The sequence below is a fragment of the Numida meleagris genome, chromosome 1, assembly GCF_002078875.1.
Source record: "Numida meleagris isolate 19003 breed g44 Domestic line chromosome 1, NumMel1.0, whole genome shotgun sequence".
In the NCBI taxonomy this organism is placed as follows: domain Eukaryota; kingdom Metazoa; phylum Chordata; class Aves; order Galliformes; family Numididae; genus Numida; species Numida meleagris.
Window position 1 is genome coordinate 49,004,256 of NC_034409.1, and position 18,191 is coordinate 49,022,446.

Below are 18,191 nucleotides of genomic sequence, written 5' to 3' on the forward strand. Positions count from 1 at the left end.
AAAGAAGGCTTTGCCAGGCTTTGGTCACTTCACACTTCACTTCTTAGCAGACTCCACTGTCATTGCCCCATATGCATGTGTTTTAGATGCAGGTGTTCGTGTCTCAGGGTCTCAGATGAACCCTTCTGCAGCCAGCTGCAATGTAACAGCTGGCAGCCACTTGTGAGCAGGCCTGGGGCAAAGAGGATGATCCATCGTCACTGAACTCTGGTCCAGTGACTGCTTTAGGACTGCACAGTCCAGCATTTTGTGCAGAGCTGAGCATTTTTCAGTCCAATAAACTCTGCTGGGGGAACAGGGAAGGGCAAGTGGACAGTGTAGCTCAATGCAAATACCAGCTCCTTCTGCAAGGTATGCAATTATATTTTCCTTTCCCTGTATATCATATTCATGTATATAACAAAAAAAAAACATGTTCTGACCCATATGTATTAAGCACAGCTAGGATTATTTTAGCCTTGCAGAACAAAATTCTGTCTTTATTTTCCCATGCGCTTGAGTGGTCATGGAATCTTTGCCTACCTTGCATATCATATTTGCTGCTGTTTCATCCACAGCTCTGTTTTTAAGTTGGTTGCTATAGTCTAAAATTAGACAGGGACAAAACATATCAATAACAGTAGAGAAAAGGAATAATCTGAAAAACAGCAAGGTTTTTTAATCTGTGTAGACTTCAAAGGGCACTAGCTTTCTCAAGTACTGTGTTCATTTTTGGGACCCTCACTATAAGAAATATATGGAGGCCCTGGAGAGTGTCCAGAGAAGGGCAGCGGAGCTGTGAAGGGTCTGGAGAACAAGCCTTACGAGGAGCACCTGAGGGAACTGGGAATGTTCAGTCTGGAGGAGGCTCAGAGGAGACCTCATTGCTCTCTACAATGACCTGAAAGGAGGTTGTGGCATGGTGGGGGTTGGCCTCTTCTCCCAGGTAACAGTGATAGGATGGGGGGGAATGCCATCAAGTTGCACCAAGGAAGGTTCAGGCTGGTTATTAAAAAAAAAAAAACTTCTCTGAAAGAGTGGTGATGCATTGGAACAGGCTGCCCAGAGTGGTGGGAGAATCACTGTCCCTGGAGGTGTTCAAAAAATGTGTGGATGTTGTACTTAGGGTCATGATTAGCTGGCATGGTGGGAATAGGTTGGTGGGAGGTGGACTAGATGATCTTAGAAGTCTTTTCCAGCCTTAATTATTTGATAATCCTATGATTTGTTTTTTGAATAAAAGCAAGGAAGTATTCCCTCGCTGAAGAGGGAAAGGCCTTTGGCAGGTATTTTATCCACTCTTCCCTTACTGGGCCTCTGAAAAGAAAAGGCTTGATTCCTTACGGTAGCAGATCACCAACTTTATCACAATATGGATCACATTTTAACCCAGATGCTTTCTGACAAACATCCTCATCCTTCACCAGCAAGCATCTCAAGCACATCCCCTCTCATCTTGCCTGTAGCATCCATGAGAGCTACACCAGTCAATTCTGTGCAGTTGTAAAGAATCTATTTTTAAAGGTCTTGAAGTTGACGAGAAATGCTGACCTCAGAAAACTGTGAATCACAAACTCCCTGTTTCTTCTTTCCTGCCCCTGCTGTCCCTGTGGAAGCAAACCACCACCATCTGGTCAGCTTGCTCCAGAGTCACCACCAGGCCTGCGCTGCATTTTGTTACATTTCCAAAAGTCTTGTCCATGCCCATCCCGCAGGTCAGATTTGCATTCCCTTGCACAGCCGACCATGGCAATGTCTCTCTGCGTAGCACTGGGGTGAGGGATGTGGTGATTCACTAGCCTCACTACGTCCCATGCCAACCGGCTGTTTGCTTCTTTGAGTGAATTGTATTGTTGTAGTCACGTTGCCACATTTGTAACTACACAACATTTTTTATGACAACCAGAAGTTCAGTTTTATAAACAGATGCTGTTGTGGGCCTCTATTACTCAGCTGGATCAGCGTCAGTCTTTTTTTCCAGGCTGCGGTCTCTGTACTGCGCTCTGAGTCAGACACAACCCTACAAACATTTCTTTGAATCGCTGGTTTCCTCCCAGAGACTCTTGACACCTTGCCAACAAAGCAGGGCGTAGCTTACTAAATTTTTTTTTTTTTTTCCTCCCTCTCTTTAAAGGCAGACTGATTCATAGTAACTTCTTTAAAACAGAGCTAAGAGACACCACCCTCCGTACCACCGGAGGAAACTTAAACCACCACCAGGTCACTCCCCTTCACTACAGCTCCGCGCCCCGGCACAGCAGCACCGCAGCCCCGCGCGCTCCTGCTTCCACAGGTGCCAGCACCACACGGTAAGAGCTTCTCTCCAACAGCGTTACCAACTTCTCTTGCTCACTGGAGCCTGATTCCCTTTCCCTACAGCTCCAGCCTGCTTTTATCCCTCATTCTTCCACTGCTACTTGGTGTACAAGCTCAGCACGGGACGCACCTTAACCTTTCAGTGTTTGCTTTGAAATCCAGCTGTGTAACGGGGCAAAGAAAGGCACTGAGTAGAATGCTGGCTCCGGCAATGTTATTCTCACCTCCAGGGCATGTGCAGCCGGGAACTATCATAGGGAGCCCCACCTGGACTAGATGTGGCATGGAACTACTGCACTCTTTTGGAGCAGCACTGGCACTGTTTATGGGAAAACCCTGCTTGAAGTTAGGACTGCAGGTTCAGCACTTCTGACTCTCACTGACATTTTTCTGCATGTCTCTATTCTCTCTCCTCTCTGTCAGTAGTCTTCCAAGCTCTAGTTTAAAACAGCAGTCGTTCCAAGTGGAACGTGGGAGGCTTTGGGGTGCAATGGGGAGCTCACTTTTTGCTATGGGGGTTCCAGCTCCTGCAGCCAAGCCCCAGATTAGCCAAAGCCATGTGGTGGGTAGGAATGCATGCTGTTCCTTCCCAGGCAGCACAGGAGCACAGAGCACTGAGGGGAAGTGTAGGATTGCAGGCTGGCAGTTTTCCATGCTCACCTGCTTTCCTCCACGCAACCACCCCCCCTCTCCCTCCCCTTCTTCACCACATCTCTCACTTCATCTGTCTGCTGCGGTTTGTGTCCTGCGGTCAAATGCCTGAACTATTTTTGAGGTCTGAGAAAGGGAGCTCAGCACAGCCAGTTTGCTGGCACCAGGCTTCAGTTCCAATAGCAGGAACCCCGCCCGCCTCTGCAGTTCCACAGCGCTGAAAGAGACTGAAGCAGAGTTTAGACCAGTCCTGCTGCAAAAAAGAGACTGAAAAGTATTTAGCCCAGCCCAGCTGCAAATCGCTGGGGCTGGGGTTGGTGCTGTTGGCAGTTACTATAGGAATGGCTATGTAGGTGGACTGGCAGCAGGGTGGCAGCAGGGTTGATTTTGTAACTTGCTGAGGTCCCCTCTGGTCCTGTTGATTGTGGCTTGGTCACTGCCACCTGACAGAGAAATAGCTGTGTTTCAGAGGTCGGGGAGCTGACTGAAGCATCAAGTGTTTCGTGAGCAAAGGCTCTGAATTCCTCAAGGCACCTCTGAGAGCAGCCTTGTGCAGGCACTGCCCACTTGACATTGCTGGATGGAGTGGGATTCTTTCCTGAGCAAACATAGAGGAGGGAGCATGGCACGAACAGTGTGAAAGCACAGAGCTTGCTATCTATCTATCTGTGGTAACAGAGGTCTAAGCCATCCAAAAGCCTTCATACCCCCTCCTAGCAGGCCTCACACCACTGCCAAACTTGGGGACTGCGTACAGAGTGAGTGTGGGCTCAAGGACAACTTGCTTTCACTCGCTCCCCTGGGGACCAGCATCTGAATGGCAGCACCTCATTCTTGCTAGCGCTGTGGGGCCTGCTTGCAAGACAGCTCCTTGGTTTGAGGCAGTTCCTCGTGGCAGGCCCCGCAGCTGGCTCTTGTGGCTATGGCTAACACTTGGCACGCAGGCCAGGCTCCCCTGATGTGGCAGCTGGGCATCCTCTTAGGATCTCGAGGATATTGAGTGAGGTGGAGCTGAGCCACACCCAAGGAGATACTAACAGGCGTGGGATTTGGGATCCCACAGCTAGCGCTGCCCATAGCTCTGCTGGGGACAGAGGCCTGGCAAACCGGCCCTGCTGGCCTAGCGGGTGGTCTTTGAGTTTTGCCTTGTGTGAGCAATGCAAGCGCATGCAGGAATTGCTGTGTGGTGCCCTGAGGTGGAGCGGAGGTTGTGTTTTGAAACAGCTCCGGGAGATGTGCTGATAGCAGCTGGCATGTTTTGGTGAAAGGCACACCTCAGGCCTTGCTTACAGTGACAGAGCAGGGGTTTGCTGCAAGCATGAATCCATCTCTCCGTTAGTCACCTCCCAGCTCAAAAGCTGGCACATGGCATTCAGCCTGTGCTTGCTGGAGAGCAAGAAATAGCACAACTGGACCCAGTGGTCCCTCCTCTGCTCTTACTTTTCGATGTGACAGCACCACCATACAGCACAACACAGGGCAGCCTGCAGGGCGTGGCATTCCCAATTTTTTTTCCGTCCTCTTGTTCTCATGCAAACAAAATAATGAAAAAGGACTAAAAGATGAGGTTTCTTCACCCTTCCTTCAAGCCAGGGAGAAGTAAGGGCACCAGAAGTGCTTTTTACACCTCCAAAAGGGAGAGTGAGGAAGTAGGTTTCCTATCTCCCCAACTAAATACAGATGCTTAACATATCGTGAGTCTTTTCTGCTGAGGCAAAGCACCATGCACAGAAGAGGAGCCTCTTCTCCATGGCCTTGCTGGTGGACTGATAGCTAACTGATAGCTACAGTGCAGTAATATCAGCCCTGAATGAATGTGCCTAAGCACAAGCTTAAACCTTGCCAGCACCAGTCTACACTCAGTCATCCCATAGCATGACAAAGATTACAGCTGCAATTCCCCATATAAATGGCCCAGGAATGATAGAGTGCCTACTCTCTTACACCTCTTCCTGCTATTACACTCCAGAGAGGGCAGCAAAACAGCACATCTGGGGGCTGCAATCTGGAGCAGGATTTCTTCAGGCCCCCATGGAAGAGTTTTAGAAAGTACCTCTTGATTTTGAACAGCTGGCCAATGAACAAAGGAAACCCTGGCCAAATTTGCAGCTCTATACATCCTCCTCACTCTGAATTGTTTGCAGCAGGGCAAAGCGTACATGGAAACTTCTTTCTGAGTAAGACCAAACACAGTCTGTACCCTGACATGGTAGGGAGGGACAAGTTAAGGCAACTGCTTTTGAACCCACCTTTTCCAAAAGAGTGACCAGTTCACCAAGCTCTTAGTTAAGATTTAACCCCTTTCCACCATAAGAATCAACTTGTACCACAGGTATGGGGAGTAACCCATGGTGAGCTCCCAGGGATAGGTCCTAGGCTATGCAGAGTAGCATGATGAACGATTGAGCACTGGCACGGCTGAGGGCAGGTGAGCAGTGACTAATGCCTAAGGCTTAGCTCTTGCAATGTGGCGTACACATTTGGATTTGAGGAAATCCAGGGTGAAGGTCTTTGCTGCCCTTTTGCCCTTACAGGGCAGAGTCTGCTTAAGGTGGGGAGTTGTGAAAGCAACTGCCAGGACTGGGTCCAGCATCCACATTCTTCTCATTCCTGAGTGACATCTCCCCTACGGGCCTCAACAAGCCTCTGGAAAAGACAGTGAGAGACATGGGAGCAAGAGGGGTGAGCTGCAAATGCTCAGAGCTGGGAGCAGGCTGGTCAGGGTCTGCTGGAGACCAGCTCCAGGAACCTGGAGCCAACTGCTTGATAGCTGTCTCCAGCAAGAGTAGCTCAGCCAGCATAGTGTGCCCCAGAAACTGGAGTTCTCTCCTCTGGTGGAAAGCCATTTCCACACATAACATAAGCTCAAAAGACCCTTGTCTTATATGGTCCTGTCAGCCCATACTAATTGCAGTTGGAAGCAGCCCTCTCCAAGCCAGGCAGGAGATTTAGCTTCATGATCACCTTCACTCCACTCCAGAAAGAACACAGAACAACACCAGGCTGCACAGCATCCCCTTGCTTTTGCCTTGTGCACAGGAGCCATTACTTTACTTACCCTCTCTCTGCACCCCAATCTACGTTGTGAATTGAAGGAAAGACCCACTGAACAATTTTACAAGTTAATCCTGCAAAGTCTTTTCCAAGCTGGTTTGCAGGAACCTGAGTGCCTTGGAGTCAGACTGACCCAAAAGCTCAGACTCTTGAGATGTCTATGTCGCACCAGCCTTGATGTCTCATAGACTGTACTGGCATGTTCAGAGGTTTTTCAATCTTAAGAAGGTGAACACTATCTGGTGTGGAACTATCTCTTTACCCTCTCTTGAAAAAAAAAAAAAAAAGGGCAGGGATCTTTATAACATCAATGTAAATCAGAGATTTGCAGTTTTAGTTCAAAGACGCAGCCAAAAGCACAGTCAGTGTGGGTTCCACGGACCTTCCACCTCTATCTACAGGCTATCACAAGAAAGATAAGCAGGCAGTCGCAGCAGAAATGGTATGTGCACTTTTGCTTACACCACACTGTAACCTGAACTTTCCTGTCAGAGCTGTCAGATGGTTTCTCCCACGTGGGTGCTGTCAAATTCACACAGATAAATACACACACTTGTAAGGAATCTGTGCATGAGCATGCATGCAGACACACACGGTTCAGCTCCGCTCCTAGAGAAACCACAGTCACACACATCCCATTCATACACGGAGCCATGCAGCAGACACACACCTCTACGTGCGCTGCATCATCTCCCAGACCGTCAGTCTTCCCACAAGTGTTTCTCGCCTATCTTGGCATCTTCTCCAAACGCATGCAAGTCCCAGCAACTCCCAGCCTTTCTGATATCTGATTTACCCACCCAAGGACCATCCAACGCATTGTGGGTGAGTGTGCTTCCCAGCGCACTTCTCAGGGTGCGGAGGAACCCCTCTGTGCTGCTGTTAGCTTTGTGCTCCCCTACCCACTCTCCTTTATTCTCTGTCCGTCAGTCCCAGCCCTTCCATGGTGTGTCTAGCGTACAAAGTGACATGTTTTCCTCTCACAGCAGCTGCTGGCTGCCTGCCAGGCCCCAGGCAGCTGTCTCTTCCCCTTCCTACTACCAAGTGAGCTTTGGAGTTTCTGTTGATGTTGTCACATGGCTGAGCACTCCAGGGTGGTTTCTTCAGGAGAAAATGCCAATTTCTCAGTGTCTGCCCTAGGAGCTCTGACATTTCCCCACTCTCAGATGAATCATGAGCATGAGAGCTGTAAAACTCTAGTGTGTCATCTTTCCTGTCTCCCCCTTGCATCTGTCAGCAAGCAGAGGTTTGTTACCAAGGGTGAATTCTCAAGAATGTGGTCTGGTCCCACAAGAAGTGATTCACGTGCCTTACCACTCCCTTGGGAAAAGAATTGCCCCTGATCCCTTGAAGACCGTACCACCAGGAAATGCTTCCCAAGAACCAGGCAAAATATTCCATTTACTTAAGTTTATTTTCAGCTGTGACCCATCAGGCTGCTCTATGCTTTCCTTTTGGTTGACATTCATCTACTTCTACACCCTCACTGTACCCCATGTGGTCACCACAGACAGGCACCACCCATGCACACACAAAATCTTCTCATTGCCACAAACCAGAGGCTCCAAAGTTCTCTACGCACCCACGCACACCTCCTACCCAACCTTTTTCCCACACATGCGAAATTTCTTTCCAGAGGCACCAGCCTACTCATCTACATCTCCATAAAAAGCATCTAACTTGCAAATTGAGTCAGGCTGCTCTGTCAAAACCAGGTTCTCAACAGCCATGCTGGTATAAAGTGGTTTGTAAAAGTCTGGAGTCAGCAAGGACTGCAGATTCAGTAGGATCTGAAGTGAGAAGCGGAGCAGAGGTTGAAAACAAAAAAGATCACTTCAGGTGCTTGCTTAAAATTGTCATGAGCTTTCTAGTATCAGTATAATGGGTCCAAAGTCACCGTGCCGCCAGAATATCACAGAGAACTTCACGTCTGCAGTCAGCTAAGTGGCCTTGGGCACGATGAGAATTCATGCTTGTATCACACGTGATGACAGAGCATGTGATCACAGCATCTGAGGCCATAAGAGCCAGCTGGGGCCTCAGCACAGTCAAAGGCAGATCCACAAATTCTGTAGGAGGTTTTATTTTACCCTGAGATTTCCTCTACGGATGGCATCAGGGCAGCATTGCTGTTTGCAGTTCAGCTTTGCTCTGAGAAATGCACCAGTGACAGAAGTGGTAGTTTGTAACTGTTTCAAACAGTATCATACTCTTTGTTTTTGCCATCCCATCTTCAGTTTTGCCTTTCCTTTGCAAGTGGCCTTGGCCCTCACTCCTACCACCAGTATTTGTGTACCTACAGTGACTCAGTACCATCACAGACAGCAGCTAGGTTCATGTGCTTTCTCTAAATATTGAACAATATATCCTACTGCCATCATTAGAGATAGTGTACTAGGTGATCTGACTTACTTCTTTATTTCTTACAATCTGTGGTGGCAGCCAAAGGAGGCAGAATTTCTGTCATCTCATTTGCAGTCAATCTATGGACATTTTTGTTGGTATTCTTACCAGAAGTGTGCAGCCTTTCCCCTAGAATGTTGAAAAATGGAATGTCTCAAACTCAAGGGATTTCAGCAGAAAATCCGATTTTGGGCAAGTCACCACCACAGTGCTTATGGGAGGTGCAGCTTAGATATCATATGCTCTCTGGACAATGTATGCTCTTCCCTCAGCCAGCAGCTCCCACAGTACCTTGTCAGCTTATCCCAGGAGAGAGAGGTATAGTCTCAAGCAAGAACCTCTCAGAGAGGAGAATGGGAGCATAAGTCAGATGCACTCCATCCCTCAGGAACCCTTCAGATCTGAAATATTTCAGACATAACTGAGAGTACTCTGATTCTTCAACCAAACAACCCAACTTCCTCATTCCTGTGGAAATATTCTGTACACTTCTCCTCTACTCCTTTTCTCTGCAGTGTACTCTCTGCCAGAACCACTACCTAATCTGGCTTGTCCTCTCAAGTAACCCACTCTCCATATTTGAGGAACTATACCATGGGCCTTTGTTATATCTCCAAGTGGCACTTGGGATTCCATTCTGATGCTTTGCTAAGCAGTAAACTGAGGGCAAGGACTCTCCTGTCTGGACTGATCTCCAGACAAAAGGATCCAAAACACAAAATTAGACAGAGGGGATTCCGGGGTGGCTATACTTTGCCTGCATGAGAAAATGCTTAGTTTTTTATGGAGTGCTTGGCTGCCTCAACTTGATCTAGGATGCAGCAGATCTATGTGTTGTCCTCCTGTATGTGTGTGTAAATAGTGTCTGTGTAGATAAAGTCTGTAATAATTATCCTTAGAGTTGAGGGTTTTTATTGTTTGTTTGTTTTGCGTGTGTTGAAGGCTGATACAGTGATTGTTATTCACAGTTACTGTTGGTGGAACTTGTTATTTCTCCTCATCCATCAGCACAATTCGCTGTCGTCAGTGCAAGATCTTCTCTCTTAACTCACCCATGCTGTTCAGCAGGTGCATACTTCTTCCCAAACAACATGTCCCACCTCAGTAGTCATTTTACTCTCATGCCTCAGCTCTATTTTTCTTGGGTTAGTTGGGATCTTACCTTGAGAAGGCGCATCAGAAGGCTCACTGTGGGATTCACAATCTGTTTGATTGGTTCCTGAGAAGCAGTGCTAAAACTAACAGTGTCCTGAACACTTGCAGGGTTAAATAACTGTGGTTTTGAGAGCTTTGGGGTGAGTCAGTGGAAAAAACTGGCAGCTCTAGGAAGGATAAGACTGACTCATAATCAAAGAAGAGCCTAAGGAACTCCAAATCCAGCTGCAGTTTAGGAAGGGGAATGTTAGAAAAGACATTTGCATGCAATTGTGTTTTATTGCTCCAGCAATGTGACCCCACCCTGTAGTGGAGAAAGATGTCTCACACTTAACAAATGGAAAGAGTATCCTGTCAGTCCCCAATGCTCTGCCAACTTCTCTGTCTAATGGGAGGAAAAGTCCATGCTGTACAGTCAGAGGCAGAGATGACTCTATTTCAATGCCATTCAACCACTGGTCCTTTGGGATTGTCCTCTAGTGCTTTATTTAAAAGGAAGAGAAAGATGAAAGAAGGGGAAAGTGAATGAATAGAGAGGGAGGCTTGTGCTTTAACTCACAAAGATTCAAAACTAAGCTGTGAACATATAACCCCAGGGTGGCTGCATTTGATAGCATGCATATTCAGGGAAAGGTGCTGATGATCTCAGGAAGTAGGTACATTGAAATCATCTCAACGAACAGTGCTCTCAAGCAGTGAGAGAACTGGGCAGAAAAAAAACCACAAAGGGAATAAAGGATTTGGTTTTCTCTTAGCATATTGACCAAAGTTCTGTGTGTGGATTTTTCTTTGCATTGAAAAGTCATATTTTCTATCATTTTCATCATGCAGAAAATGCATTTTAAAGCATTATTCTAGTCCTTTAGAGTGTCATGAAAGTAGGTCATCAATCTTTCAAGTACAGGTCTTTTCTGAAGGTCCTCAAAAATAATCAGCAAAAAAAAATTGCTGAATTCCTTTTTAAAGAAACTTGGAAAAGTACATCTATCTAGGAAAGAAAGAAAGTTTAGCCACTGTTCCACAAAGGCACAGCAGGCAGATCTGCCACGATTTGGTGTATATATATCAGTCCGTCATGGTGGGAACAGCATTCATTACACTGTGTAAGAACCAAGGTGCTTAGAAACAAAGATGACAAATAGTCAAAGGGATGGGAGCATTTGATTCGGATGCTCTATTAAAGGCTCCTGCTGTAGATAGATATCTAACTTAGTCATGGCAAGAGCAATAGTTTCTCAGCTCAAATGGAGCTATCCAGATCAGTTCCCACCCAGCACTTTGAAACTCACATTTCCTTTGCAGTCAATGAAGAGAAGAGGTTTAGCGCTCAGGTCAGATATGTTTATGAGGTAGCCTGCATATAGTGAGAAATTGGCTTCTAGCAATGCTGAACATACACAAATGTCCATCATTAGAGTCAGAGAGGATCTCCTATGGCTGTACTTCCTCCCAGATCATCAAGGGAGGCACTGCAATGAAAAAGGTCACCATCAGTATCCAGGCCATCCAGGTCCATCAAGTTGTAGAGCAAGGGGAATATTGCTAGGACACCCCAAAGCAGGCAAGTAAGCCAGGCTCACATTCACCAAGCCAGGGCTAAACTCCCTAAGTTCTCCCAAGTGAGAGAAACCTCACTGATGGTGAAGATTTTGCTAAGGAGAAACAAGACCAGTCACTAAACCTTATTTATCCTTCTAAGGAATGATCTTGTTTGAGTAGGAGGAGTGCCTAGCAAAGGTACTTCTCTGAGTTCTTGAACTCAAGGCTAATACCGGCTTTGGATAAAGTGCCACTGGTGGATAAGAAGTCTGCCCACCCACTGTGGTTTGGGAAAACTATATCCAAAGCAGTGCAATGAGCAGCTGCAGTACTTTACAGGAATACACCCCCACATACAGTCACAATGAAAGCAAAAAACAGGATTGGGAAAGGCAGAGTCAGTGAGCAAAAAAAAAAAACAAAAAACAAAAACATTTAGGGGACTTTACAAAGCTTTTTGTCATACTTTGAGTGAAAGACATCATGAAAAATAATTGTATTGTTCCATGACAGTGTTACCACACCCGGTACAAATGGTGACAGCATCAAACCTTATTACCTGAGTCACCTGCACCCAAATAAGTTGACAGCCAACATTAATCAAGTGCTTGACACTACTCTTCAGTAGCACTTTAGTATCATCATTACCAAGAGATAGAGCAACGTAGCTCCCTGAAACTTTCTAGGAAGCAGTCTTCCAGAGTTCACAGGGTGGGCCCAGCAAATCTTCCTGTCTGATTTCTGTGGCTGCACTGCCTGCTTACTAATTCATTTCTGGGAAGACAGGAATATGCTCACTCACGTTGTGTGAATTACCTGCACTCGCTCTCAGAGCTGAGATTTGTTCCCTGTATTTCAGGGGAGAAGGCAACAGCCTTGATAAATAGTGTCACGAGAGCTATCCAAAGTAGATACCCCTCCCAAAAACCTTGTCTTTCTAATGACATGTTCATCAATGATAATGAATCTTATAAAAAGTAAAAGCTTGCAGGGTACAGAGGAAAAAAAAATTGCATTACAAGAGAGTTACTGCAGTAATAAAGTGTTTTAAGTTTTAAATGGGAAACAAGCAGTTTTCTATGCAAACCAAAGTATCTTCCTCTACCCCAGAACACCTCAGTTTCTGTTCTCATTGTTCTCCTCTATATAAAGGATCAGGCCATTGAGTACGAGCAGCTCCCCAGACCATTTTCCACCACTGCTCAGCACCTGATGTACCGAAGGAATGTCCCCTCCTCCACTCTGCACCACGTGTCCCATGTCCAAGACCAGTCGGAGGAGGCTGTACTGCAAAAGGGAAAGGGACAACAGGAAGAGAAAATCTTTCCTGACCTCCATGGGCAAAAACTCCACTTCCTGGAGTGTAGGCCTGGAGTATGTCATTTTTACTTTACATAACCACGCACCAATTTAAGCAACCTATGTATATACCCAGGCTATTTTTACAATGCTCCAAAGCTATCTACCTCTGCTTTGCATCTCTTCCCAGTCTGGTTCCTTTACCTCCAGGCTTTCTTTTAACTGCTGGAGGAACTCCCATACAGATCTGGAAAAAGATTTTAGCTATTTTTTTTTTTAATGCCTACATGCTTAAAGAGTGGATTTACAATCAGCTGGTTTTGTCACATGTAAATAAAGCTTACAATTGAGTAAGACGTCCCTGCTCATTGTAGGAGAGTTGGGCTAGAGAAGACCTTTACGGGTCTCTTCCAACTCGAACGGTTCTATGATTCTATTGCTTGATTCAGCCCTTCACCTTCTCCTTCTGCTCTTGTTCTCCTTCAGATCTCTCTGCACTGGTGACACCACCTAGGAAGGACCCAAGATGTTGGTGCTACTGGCTGGTATCTTTGTGGTTCACATTGCCACCGTCATCATGCTCTTCGTCTCCACCATTGCCAATGTAAGTAGGGGCAACCCTAGATGAGTCACTGAGCGCTGTTGTCACCTTCTGCATTAGTAACCCATCACAGGGCTGGCACCGGGACAGGTGCTTGGGTCTGGAGGCGGAAAGCCTGCGGCCCAAACACACGTTGACGGTGGGAGCAGTGGCCTTGCCAGCGCCGCCAACGGCACGAAAGGCGCCGGGCACCCCGCGCCGGGCCCCGCAGCCGTGGAGCAGAGAGCCGGGGCTGGGCGAGGCCGTGCCCGGACCGATGGTGACCCCTGGCGGCTCCGCGGCCCAAGCCGGGACCCGGCTGCACGCCCCGCCCGGGGCGGTTACAGCTCTCCCGCCTTGTCACGCTAGGCAAGGCAGAGGACAGATAACCTCTGCGATTTCTGCTGTATCATGGGAACAGATTGTTCCTGTATTTTGTCTGGACTAAATGCCTCTTGGCTTTCAAAGCCTGTGTCAGCTCCCACCCAACCCGGCTGTTCAGCTGTCACTGACATGCTCTGACTCATTCAGCTCTCAGTCTGGTGGCACTTGAGCTGTGTCTGCTCCCCTTTACAGTTTAATTGTGGTTAAGGTGGTGGAGTCGTCGTCCATGGAGGCATTTAAGAACCGTGTGGATATGGCACTGAGGGATGTGATTAGTGGGCATGGTGGGGATGGCCTGATGATTGGACTCCATGATCCTAGCGGTCTTTTCCAACCTTGATTCTATGATTCTAATCTCACAACAGGGCAAAGGGTCCCAGTCGGAGGCACAGGGCCCTCCCTCTCATAACACAGTAGTGTCATTGTGTTTCAGGTTTGGATGGTGGGTAGCAATAACTTCGGAAATGTCTCATGGGGACTCTGGCTACACTGCAACACCACCTGTGAGCCGCTGGCAGTCAGTGGCGACAATGAGCGTAAGTAATACCTCCACTTTTGTTGTGGAGATGCCTTGCACCACTTTGGTATGCAATGTCACAGCCAAGCCCTGACCTTCTCAAATCTGCTCTGCCCACAGCTTCCCTCAAAGCAGCGCAAGCCTTCATGATCCTCTCAATCATTTTCTCCGTCATCGCTCTTGTTACATTCATTGTCCAGCTGTTCACCCTGGAGAAAGGCAAACGTTTCTACATCACGGGAGCCATCATGTTGGTTTGCTGTAAGTACTCGTGCCGGGCAATGGTTCTGCATGCTTCCCTGTGCCTCTGCAAGTACAACTAGCCACATGTCTGCCACTAATGGCCATCAAGGAAGTTGTCAGCCAGCTAAAAGTTTTCAGTGGCCCACTTTTTTAATTAAAGAAAAAAAAAACAAAAACATAGAGGGCTATGGGCAGCCTGATCTAGTGGATGGTAACCCTGGCAACAGCAGGGGCGTTGGAACTAGATGATCTTCAAGGTTCCTTCCAACCCAAGTCATTCTAAGATTCTATGATTCATAGAGGAACTGGAAAGTGACCTCTATATATTCTTAATATAATTTAAATAATGAAAATATTTCCAGATTTTCATTAGACAATCCCAGTGAGTTCTGCAAAATCTCTTTGTAAAGCAACAGAAAGGATTCAATTATTTCAGAGAGCAAGGAAATAAACAGACAGCTACTGCTCATGGGATTCAACACATAGCACCAAACTGTCTGCAGATCTTATTACTGATTTCCTCCTAACAAAAGTTTATTCCCCCATGGCATCCTCTAAACAAGCCCCAAGTGACTTACGTCATCGTGTTTGCAAGAAGAATTCTTTTGAAATAAGGCTAGTGGGTTGCACCCCCTCTCTTAGATGACACAAAACATTCATTACAATCTCAATCCACAATATTACTTCAGATGTCCTACAGCAATGCTGGTTTCTAAGCATTTTCCAATTCTGTCTTTTCCTTTCCTTCCTACAGGGATGTGCATTCTGATTGGAGTCTCCATTTACACAGCTCGGTTCACAGACTGGCAGACTGTGAACCAGGCAGCGTTGTTAAGTTCTCACCATGGCTACAGCTTCATATTGGCCTGGATCTGCTTCTGCTTCAGTTTCATCATTGGCATCCTCTACCTTGTTCTTAGGAAAAAATAAGGTCAATGGTAGTCCTGGGGAGAGGGTTGGCTGCTGGGAATGGGGAACAATTGCTCTGCTGAGAGAACGTTTGGATCAATAGAAAAAACAAACAGCCACCATGATTGCCACTACCACCACCACAGCAAAACAACAAAACTAGAATCTTCAGAAACTCATTCACCACAGAGAAGGAGGAACAGCACCGACTGATCTCTCACTCCTGGGGCTGCTGCACCAGACATCTGCAAGTGACCCGGACAGCTGTTCTCCTTTCCTGCAAAGTTATGTCCTAAATTCACAAACATTCAAGCCCAGCTGTGATGACTGAAGAGCACAAAAAAAATGAGGGCTACATCTTTTTATCTGTCTAGAGCCCTTCCCACTTGCCTTTCAGTGTGCCTTGTGGGTTGGGCATTGAGGCTTACAGCTCCCTTTTTTGTCTATTGAAACAAATGGGATGGGACTTTTGTTACATTGATATATATATATATGTACGCACATATATATGAAAGACATTAAATTGAGAAACAACCCATAGAAGTGAGATTTAATTAGTATTAAAAATACTACAGGAACAAGGCAGCTACTTTTTTTTTTTGCTGTTCTGTTTCCTATTTGACATTCCCGTGGTTGAATCAAATACAGGTATGAAGGGCAAATATACAAGCGAGGATGATGGAGAGAGAGAGAGAGAAAGAGAGAGGGCAGGGGAGGTACATAGGGGTTCCTAAATATAGAAAGTGCAGTTGCTCAATGATGCACGTGCAGGGAGGGAATCCTTTGGGTGTGTGTCTACACTAAAATCTTTTGTTCAGCTCTAGTACATAGCAACAGCACTGCAACAACTGTAGGCATTTTTTTTTTTTTTCACATAATCACTCAGGACATGGTATTAATTGGGAGCCCCACCTTGTGACACAGCTCATCTCAATAACAGATGCTACACATTAGTCGAGGAAATGTATTCCCTAATGAGAGACTTGGAGAGATGAGACAGGACTTGTGAGTTCTGCTCCTTGCTGCACAACCTTAGGCCAGTCACTTAATCCGGTGCTTTTCCATCCTCCTATAGGTACCTCCCAGGGTTGCTGAGAGATTTTGAGAACACTCTCTGATTCAAGGTTCCCATGTGAAAGGCTGGCATAGGATAGTCAGGCATTGTTAGTGCTGCAACCAATGCGTTTCTGTCACTTTGAAGAACCTCAGTCACAAGTGGAATTTATAAGGGACAAGAGGTCAAAACTTCCTGTGGCTCCATCCATAACTAAAAAGACAGGATCAAAAAACATACAGGTGCAAATTGTGCTCAGATACAATTATCTCTCTCTCTCCCCCTCTCTCTTTCTGTTACATTTTCTTCTTATGTATACTTTATCATGTTTGGTGGATTTATTCTAGTACTGTATGTTGGTGTTTCATTAACAAAGGTTATTTCATATATAGTCATTGTAAATATTTTGAAATGCATATTTTTAACTTTAAGGGTATAAAAATAAAATCTGATTCCCTTTATTATAAAGAATTTTGCTTCGGTATTTTTTCATTAGCATTTCAGATACTTGTTAACAGAAGTATTTGCTGTATTATCTGAATCAAAATACTCTCCTGTAGAACAATGCAAAACTACCATGTTTTCTTGCCTGTCAGTCTCCAAGATTTCCCATTTTGGTGGGGAGAAGAACAACTTTTCGAGCTCTTTTCAGGCTCTCTGCAAGCTCAAAGTGATAAAATGGGTAGTGGTAATGCTCAGCCACCATCACTCATCCAGTCTTTACTTCACACCCAAGAGAGCTGAAAATGTACTTTCTTGATCATAGAATCGTAGAATTGTTCAAGCTGGAAGAGCCCCTTAATCATCTAGTTCAGCTCCCCTGCATTGAACAGGGTCATCTACTCTAGATCAGGCTGCTCAGAGCCTGGTCTGGCCTGAACCTGAATGCCTCCGAGGATGACACATCCACCATGATCTGTCAGAATCTCATGTCTGTGAACACTGCTGCCTAAGATGCTGCAATATTTATTGTGTCATAGATCAATCCAAAGCACAAGTGATTCCTAAAGCAAAATCACCAAGGTGTTTGTCTAGGACATTTGAATTGGTAGAGCCCTGTTCTCCTTAGATTTGTCTGACCAAACACAACAGCAACTCCAGAGCTTGTGCAAGAAGACCAAAGCCCAGGACACAGGCCGGTCTCACCAAACTTGGGGTACAATCCTGGGAGCACTGAGATGATACCTAGCAGGAATCTGCTTGGTAGGAGCTAATTTTTTTAAATCAAGTTAGTCACCATAAGGAAACCTAAGAGACATGCTAACCAATGGCAAAACCATGACATGAATCCGTAGTATGTGCAGTTTCAGTAAAGAAGGACCTCATACACAGTAGGATGTGGGAAAGCTCATGGTGTGCAATGAGGGGACATTCATCTTGGCTTAGGAGGTCCCAGGAATCCTGCTGTGCCTCATCCTCTTGGCACTCCAAGAAATGCAGGGTAACCAAAGACCAGTCAGGTTCTTCTATCTACAAGCCAACACTAGCAGCTGGGGAGTGAGCAGGGGGATGGTAGTCAAGGAGCTGGTATCCATACCCTGTTTCTAGCATGGCACACCTGATAATATGACACCTTACAGGATGACAAGGCAATCTCAACTTTATTGGGATGCCCAAGACAGGTAACAGACAACTGTCTCGATATTTTGTACAATAGTCTACTTCTGCCTCACCACATACTATTGTCACTGGCAGCTTAGCAAGGATATGAAGGCTACTTGACACTATGGGCAGCTTGTTTTAGTTCACTTGGGCTTTTAAAGGATCAGGGCCCTAATCTACAGTCAGTGAAAATCACCAGGTTCTCTGGCATCTAGCAAACCTTATGAATCCAGTCCCTGAAGTATAAACATCACAAATGAGACAGCCTTTGTTTCACATCTAGTAGGTCTCACCACCAGCTGCTGACTGTAGGGGATGGCAGGTCAGGGAATTACATTTGGCACTGGTGGGACGGAACACTCCAAACAGAAAGGCAGAAGTCCCACAAAAATAAATCAAATACTAAACAGAAGGAAGTTGAAAAGGATAGGAGTAAACAGCACTACCAGTTGTGTCATATGACTGGTGCTTGCTCAGAAAGCATCTTCAACACAACCTGGAGCACC

At 46.2% G+C, this 18,191-nt stretch overlaps 1 protein-coding gene across 1 annotated transcript; it reads left to right on the forward strand.

Annotated features, from left to right (window-relative positions):
- On the forward strand, nucleotides 1,919–16,545 carry EMP1 (epithelial membrane protein 1). The gene is made up of 5 exons (XM_021377348.1): nucleotides 1,919–2,288; nucleotides 12,883–13,000; nucleotides 13,794–13,896; nucleotides 13,998–14,138; nucleotides 14,875–16,545. The coding sequence occupies exons 2-5, from the start codon at nucleotides 12,923–12,925 to the stop codon at nucleotides 15,048–15,050; spliced, it is 498 nt and encodes a 165-aa protein (XP_021233023.1). The 5' UTR covers nucleotides 1,919–2,288; nucleotides 12,883–12,922; the 3' UTR covers nucleotides 15,051–16,545.

Bases quoted from the DNA above. Each gene is read 5' to 3' on its own strand.
- EMP1 (XM_021377348.1), top strand. From the start codon at position 12,923: ATGTTGGTGCTACTGGCTGGTATCTTTGTGGTTCACATTGCCACCGTC. The intron at 13,897-13,997 runs GTAAGTAATACC...CTCTGCCCACAG, and splicing joins AGTCAGTGGCGACAATGAGC to CTTCCCTCAAAGCAGCGCAA. The intron at 14,139-14,874 runs GTAAGTACTCGT...TCCTTCCTACAG, and splicing joins AGCCATCATGTTGGTTTGCT to GGATGTGCATTCTGATTGGA.